Source organism: Sprattus sprattus (genome assembly GCF_963457725.1).
Source record: "Sprattus sprattus genome assembly, chromosome: 5".
NCBI classification, from domain to species: Eukaryota; Metazoa; Chordata; class Actinopteri; order Clupeiformes; family Clupeidae; genus Sprattus; species Sprattus sprattus.
The window spans coordinates 44,944,139-44,952,141 of record NC_137924.1 but is presented as its reverse complement, the minus strand read 5'-3'; the positions used below and the strand labels follow the sequence as shown (position 1 = coordinate 44,952,141).

Sequence of the window (8,003 nt, the reverse complement as noted above, 5' to 3'; positions counted from 1 at the left end):
AAGCGACACCTCTTGATAGACTCTTGGGAATCAAAACCAAGCTGAACCTGGGGAAAATATGCTGCCAACTTGAAGAGTTGTACGAGATGAGGTATGTTTTGTAAAAAAAAAACCACATGTGAAGAAGTCCACATATTTGTCACTATATAAGTCAGACAGTCAAAGTATATACTCTCGGTATACCCTGTTAGTGCACCTAAAGTATATACTTATATGGAGCAGATATCACGTTGGTAAAACCTAATTTGATTAACATCCATTTCAGCTCTCAGCTGAGTGTATGTGGTCAAAAGTGTATTTTGTTTCAATGTATTTTTATACACATGAAGATATTATACTGTAACTGTTGGGTTACTTTGACTTTTATAAATTATGATGGAGCTTTAATAAAAACCTATAAACATAAAACATTCTTTCCACATTCACATCAAATTCAGCTGCGCTTGCCCTGAGCTGGTCCACCATCTTCAACAATCCACCATCGCTGTAATATGGCTCAACATTGTCCTCTAGTGGTTAATTGTAGTTCCTGCTGGTGACTTAGGGTCACCATGTGTTGCATACAGACCAACAACTGTCCCTATTCATAATGGCATCTTACCACAAACTGCATGGAACGGACAAATGTCCATTTGATAATTATTAAAACATTTGGAATAGCCTTGATGTGATGTTCCTCTATGTGGTTAATTCTCTTTCCTGTGTCAACACAATGCATGTATGCACTTATGTCCCACCCACCCACCTACACACACTTTCTCACACACACAAACACAGGGACCCACACACACACACACACACACACACACACACACACACACACACACACACACACACACACACACACACACACACACACACACACACACACACACACACACACACAAAAGAGAATTGTCCATGGGATAAAGGTGGAAGGAACAATGACAGATTTGGCAGGCAGCCAACATGAAAAAAGCAAGAGTAAGAGGACACCTCTCAGTTCTCCCCTTCTCTCATTCATACCTGCCTTCATTTGTCCAGCCCACAGCCTTTGCTATGGCTGCTGCTGTGTGCATGCAAATAGCTTGCTCCAAACCTCCCACCTGTGTCTCTAAGGTCAGTTTCCTGTTGTTTGAACAAGATGGAGAGACACTGAAAGGGAGATATAGGATGGCAGGCAGGTAGACAGATGGAGGGAGGGAATGAGATAATGAGAGAATGAGAGAGGGAATGAGATAATGAGAAAGAGTGGGAATGAGATAATGAGAGAATGAGAGAGGGAATGAGATAATGAGAAAGAGTGGGAATGAGACAATGAGAGAATGAGAGAGGGAATGAGATAATGAGAAAGAGTGGGAATGAGATAATGAGAGAATGAGAGAGGGAATGAGATAATGAGAAAGAGTGGGAATGAGACAATGAGAGAATGAGAGAGGGAATGAGATAATGAGAAAGAGGGGGAATGAGAGAATGAGAGAGGGAATGAGATAATGAGAAAGAGGGGGAATGAGAGAATGAGAGAATGAGAGAGGGAATGAGATAATGAGAAAGAGGGGGAATGAGAGAATGAGAGAATGAGAGAGGGAATGAGATAATGAGAAAGAGGGGAATGAGACAATGAGAGAATGAGAGAGGGAATGAGATAATGAGAAAGAGGGGGAATGAGAGAATGAGAGAATGAGAGAGGGAATGAGATAATGAGAAAGAGGGGGAATGAGAGAATGAGAGAGGGAATGAGATAATGAGAAAGAGGGGGAATGAGAGAATGAGAGAGGGAATGAGATAATGAGAAAGAGGGGGAATGAGAGAATGAGAGAGGGAATGAGATAATGAGAAAGAGGGGGAATGAGAGAATGAGAGAATGAGAGAGGGAATGAGATAATGAGAAAGAGGGGGAATGAGAGAATGAGAGAATGAGAGAGGGAATGAGATAATGAGAAAGAGGGGAATGAGACAATGAGAGAATGAGAGAGGGAATGAGATAATGAGAAAGAGGGGGAATGAGAGAATGAGAGAATGAGAGAGGGAATGAGATAATGAGAAAGAGGGGGAATGAGATAATGAGAGAATGAGAGAGGGAATGAGATAATGAGAAAGAGGGGGAATGAGACAATGAGGGGGAGAAGGTTTCGTGCAACTGAAGTGACCAGCTGCTGCTATTATTCAGCACGGACATTTACTGTTCAAAAACACACACAAACACACAGACACACAGCTATAGATACAGCATTCTAACTTCATACATGCACCCATAACCATAAGCATGTTGCAGGAGTGAAACAACATCATATGTATGTACACAGACACAGAATGCAAAGTGATGTAGGCACCTAATCTGGCCAAAGGGCACATTTGTAAACATTTGAATACTTCCAAACGAGACACATTTGAATGATTCTGACACTAACACCCCCCCCCCCCCCACACACACACACACACACATCCTGAAGACATAAGAAATGTGCACACTATAATATACAGAGTACAGAGCATTTAAATATTTATTTGTCTATAAATTGTTATTAACAAAAATAGAATCAAAATGGGCACAATCAGCCTCACATTAATACCAGTACATAGACAGTTTAATGAAATACAGGAATTCAACAACATTTTTTTCTCTGGGCTGCAACATGCACTCCTGTCTGCTTAGACGTACATCCTTGCCACCAAAATGACCTCTGATAGCAGGGCATGGATACAGACAGATGTATAAAAGTCATGGCATCTGAAACATCTGATTAGTTTGTCAATTGCCTCTCGTTCGGTAGAACGACTTCTCAGATTGTTTGTTAATATGTGCTGTATACTGAGGCTACCTTGATCAGTTAGATTGTTTGTTAATATGTGCTGTATACTGAGGCTACCTTGATCAGTTAGATTGTTTGTTAATATGTGCTGTATACTGAGGCTACCTTGATCAGTTAGATTGTTTGTTAATATGTATACTCAGGCTACCTTGATCAGTTAGATTGTTTGTTAATATGTATACTCAGGCTACCTTGATCAGTTAGATTGTTTGTTAATATGTATACTCAGGCTACCTTGATCCGTCTATGCAGTTAGGAGGGCTACACTGTTTTGAGCATGAATAAAAGAGATTGGAATAATCCATGCCGTAAGTGTGACTACACTTCTGAGTATGGGTTCTTCCAGGAGGTTCTTGTAGCAGCATCACAAACAAAACCTTGCATTGTTTCTTGCATTGCGAATCCTGAAGCTGGTTTGAATTAGTTACACTGAAATAATATAGACAGCTAGGTGACATTGAACTGTGTTTCGACCAAGACGGTGCGTGTGCAACATGTTGCGGTTAAATTCTAATGGACACATCGTGGTGATTAGCAAACATATAACACCGTGAGACTCAATCTAAAAGACACAATCTAACACATCACTTACAAACAACAATTCCACACATCACACAGGTTTCAGAGCGTAAATGTTCACACAGAAACAGACAGACTGTCTATTGTGGTTTGTATACGGAAAACAAACCTTGAACTGGTTTTAGTACAGACTAGCAGGTCTGTGCCACTGTGCAAAACTAACAGGAGCAGTGGCTGCCATTTCACACCAAACAGTGCCTGGGCCTCCTCTTTGGAAGGTGCGTGCGTGTTCAATTCGGTTCAGAACGGTTCAGTAAATGCCCAGGTGAGGGTTAGGCACCCCTTCATATGACTGTCATAAGGCTCTAATCAGTAATGAATTAACATGGCATAACAGCAGTTGTAAAAGCTTAAAGATCACATTAGCAAATTAGCAATAGTTGGCTATGACCATTTATGAGGCAAATTAAGTCCAACACTTGATGCTTGATGCGGAAATAAGTGAAACATACAATTTAAAATCTTAATCTAACATGTTTAAAAATAATAACCCTCTTACAACTCGCATTATTTTACGGTCACAGTCCCTTTATGTATGGCCTTGTGACAGAGGCATTTGAAAGCTCTAAGGCAAAAAGCTCGTCCTGGCAGGCAGAAATGTGTGTTAGGACATGGGGCTTACTAAACTGGTTAGTAAATATCACATATCAAAATGTAGGGGGATTCTAGTGCTGGTTATTTTCCAACAGGATGACCTGCAAGAGATTCCCCCCAAATTCAAGTGCAGTCTTCAATGTTTTTGAGTGGAACTGACCCCGGGAGACAGCAGCAACTTAACTTCACAGTGGCACTTCTCTCTTCACCCCCTCTGTTAAAGTAGCCTTTCCAAAGAAAAGGTCTGAGGAGTCTCCACCACCAAATGCTCAAAGGAAGTGGGTAAGTGCTCTCGGTTTCATTCCCATGGTGCTGCTGGGTCACCTGCCAGCATTGCACTCAAGGGATCTGTCAGACACCACCACTTCCTGAAAGCATCCAGTGTGCTGAGTGCAAGCTAAACTCATTATAAACCCTGATGTATTCATCAGGACCATTGCTTATATTACCTAAACGAGAACAATAACACTAGGTCATAATAAAGGTAACAGTGATATGTTTTCTAATTCTAGGTATGGCTTGAATGCTACGGAGGAAAAAAACAGAAACCATCGCAAAACATAGGCCACAAAAGAAGACATTTCTGTTTTAAATGTGCTCATTGTGTTGCATTTTATAGCAGGCAGACAGGCAGACAGGCAGACAGACAGACACCCCTTAACTTCACCTGAACTTCCTTTGTGGCCTTAATGGCACCTCTCCTGTTTCTGTTGCTCATTCAAGCACTAACTGATTCTTAACCAGAAGACATGCATAGATTATGTTCAATGTAAATTTCTTCAAAAAACTACTTTCTCCATTACAGTACTCCAGAGCACAATAATTTATGTGCACAGATCACATCACAGTTCTTAAATGAGAAATGAATGATGGAACAAAATGCCCCAGAACCTAAAGTGCATCACCACACAAGAACCCGCCCTATCATTTCCTCCATCAAAGCCTCAGCCGTTTACGCAGTTTGTGGCTCCTTGACTTCCTGTTTAATGGCTCTTGGGGAAAAACAGAGGAAATGAGACATGAGAGAGAGAGAGAGAGAGAAAGAGAGAGAAAACGAGAGAGGGAGAGAAAGAGAGAGAGAGAGGGAGAGAAAGAGAGAGCAAGCAAGTAATGTGGTACTAAGGAACAACTTGGGATGAAAACCCAAGGCAAAAACACCAAAGGGAAAGGATGGTGATTCAGAAATAACATCCTAAAACATGGGATTAGCGTGGTATGAACTGGGTTACCGTATCCCTTCAGCAACAACTCCCTGGTGTTCTCTGTGCCCTTTACAACCCCATGGGAGATGGAATGTTCATCTTGTTGTAGAACACACTGTAACTTCTGGAACTCCCTCATAACCCAGCACAGCTAATAGCTACAAAGGAAGAACTAACATGGTGAACTCTCACCTCAATTTCAAGCAGTGTTTCTTCCGTCCATAGAGCAGGGCAGAGTTCAAGGTCAAAAACATAAACAGATCACTGGCCTCCATCAGTCAAATATGAATCAGTAAAGGGTTTAAACCTCATTTGTGCAATGAGAATGACATCATTTATCTAAAAAAACTGTTAATAAAACAAACTCAATGTCACAACAAAAGTTGAGAAGGCCTGACAGCAGACCTACACGTGTTCCACCAAGGAACTTTCCGGCACTGGCAATCAGTGTTGCTTCAGCTGTTTCTGCACTGGAGTGTAAATGAGGCAGGCACCCCAGCTGAACCAGGCGATGACGCTGGCGATGCAGACCTGCAGCAGCACCATCACTCCGTAGGTGGTGAGGAGGGCCGGGCCCGGCAGCGGGGTGGGGACAGCCGGGGGCAGCACCAGCGTCGGGTGGAGGACGAGCGCCCGGACCTCGGCCTTGATCATGTGCAACTCGTCCAGGATGGACAGGAAGGTGCAGCAGTGGAACCACTGGTGGCTGTGGCCCCAGATGTCGAAGGCGCCCGGGCACAGGCGCTCAGGCACCTTGCTGATGTTGAACAGCGCCGACACCACCAGCCAGAAGCAGTGTCGGTAGAAGTAGTGGGCGGTGGTGTCCGCGGCGGCGGAGGAGGAGGAGGCGGACGGGTAAGGGCACGGGCTGAGCAGGCGGTAGAAGATGGGCGTGGAGGAGATGAAGAAGGGCAGGAGGAAGACGAGGGTGCGGATGGCGTAGCGGTAGGTGCGCCAGTGCTGGCGCGTGTTGCAGCAGGCCAGCACGCAGATGATGGCCACTAGACACGAGCTGGGGATGTAGAACGAGTCGAAAAACACCTTGAACTCCGGGAGCCAAAACCAAACAGAAGGTGACGACTCCTCTTCGGCATCACCCTTCAGCCCCAGGCGCGACTCATTCTGCGCCCCAATGCCACCTCCAAGAGGCGGGAGCCCTGCTCGTGGGTGGATGTAGTAGTAGTAGGCCAGGGAGGAGCCCACAGTGTAGGAGCTTATGGTGCCGTAGTCCACAAAGAAGCAGACCTCCCTGATGATCAGTGACATGGAGTTAAGCAGGTGGGCCAGGCTGCTAGCCAGGAGCAGACAGCACACCCCCAGCAGGTAGTTCCAGTAGGGGTAGAAGAAGGGGTCAGAGGGGGCGGGCACACCCTCCCAGCCGAACACCTCCTGGAAGTGGTAGGTGAAGATGAAGATGGGGAGGAAGTGGGTCCAAAAGTTGCCGGTCTCGTTGGTGGGACGGAAGGCGGAGGCCAGGCACTGGCGGAGGCTGTAGTTGGGGAAACGGTAACCCGAGAGAATGAAGTTTTCGGTGACTCGCGGAGGCACGTCTGTGTGACGCAGGAGCGGCAGGGACCACATGGTGAATTAAATTTGACTCAGTTCAATTCAATTCAATTCAATTCCACTCGGTTCAATTCAGTCCAGTTGCATGGATTGACAAATGACTTATTCATAGAAACTAATTCAGGGTGGAGTACCTCTTTTGTAATCCTACTGTCATCATTCCAGGGTAATCATTTTATTGCTTAATTACAGTTAAAAAAGTGGTTGTTTGTTTGAGCTCTCAGTCAGTAGAACAGCTTGTTGATGTGGACTGTCCAATGTGGACCATTCTCTCACGACATTTCACTACTGCCAAAATACAAGAGCATTTCCTTGTTACTGAAGTATTGAGGCTTGTATCCAGCAAAGGGCAGTCACTGAAGCCTCAACCATGGTACACAACGCAGGTAACATCCAAAAATAATCCCTGAGATTCACAAAAATAAAAAAGATCAGGCAAGGGTTTCACTGAAAGCTTGGTAAGCATGGAAAGGTCAACAGCATTGAATCCTGTACATTCTCTTCCCTTACAGGTGCCTCTTTGACCCAGTCCAAAAGGTTACGTCAAAGCAACTCACAGCACAGTTAGGCTAATCTTTAATCTCCATTTTGATATGTTGACAACGCTCACATTTCTCCGTTTTTTCTTTGGTTTAAGTGTGACCCGTCTTATTTTAAAATATTGCGCAAAGCCTTTAGTATTCAAGTTTGTAAGTCATTCATGCTTCCGCTTTAAAGCAAGTTCAAGCGTTCGTTCTGTAGCTATGAGATGACATATTTACGTTACGTGTACAGATTCGGTCTAGTAACTCACTGTAGAGCTGCAGTAGGGTACACCGTCAAATGCAAGCAAAATATCCTTTATTCGCATCACCAATACTCCCGGTGAAAGTAGGTCGCGTGGGACAAGCAAGTGGATCGGCCGGACCGCGGGACGTGGGGCGACTGTACTTTCTATTATTCACGGTCCTTCATGCATAATACATGTCCTTGACTCATTTATCAACTTGTCCCTATAATAAGGCATTGCCAGCAGGAAAGCGGAACTCGTTCATGCCGGTATTCGCGAATGCAGGATTACGAGGTATTCAACTACTCAAGATGAAAGAGAGGCAGCCCGTTCCATTAGAAGTCGCCGTGTTACCTTTTATGTCTTAACCCGTCAGCCTCCGACAGAGCGTGTGATTCACTCGGTCAAGTGATCGTGGGCACTGGCTTCACGTGCTGTCCTTGAACTGCCTATGTTCCTCTGAGCCTGTCCTCGACTCTGTGTGAAGACTGTTAAAACCCT

The 8,003-nt window shown here is 44.5% G+C and overlaps 1 protein-coding gene across 1 annotated transcript; it reads right to left on the bottom strand.

Annotated features, from left to right (window-relative positions):
* Positions 1 to 5,604: 5,604 nt before the first annotated feature.
* paqr9 (progestin and adipoQ receptor family member 9) lies at positions 5,605 to 7,090 on the bottom strand. The gene has a single exon (XM_080838327.1). It carries the CDS (start codon positions 6,746 to 6,748, stop codon positions 5,612 to 5,614), a length of 1,137 nt encoding a protein of 378 aa, XP_080694453.1. The 5' UTR covers positions 6,749 to 7,090; the 3' UTR covers positions 5,605 to 5,611.
* Between the last annotated feature and the right edge of the window lie 913 nt (positions 7,091 to 8,003).

Excerpts from the sequence above, each read along its gene's own strand:
- paqr9 (XM_080838327.1), bottom strand. The coding sequence starts at position 6,748 with ATGTGGTCCCTGCCGCTCCTGCGTCACACAGACGTGCCTCCGCGAGTC.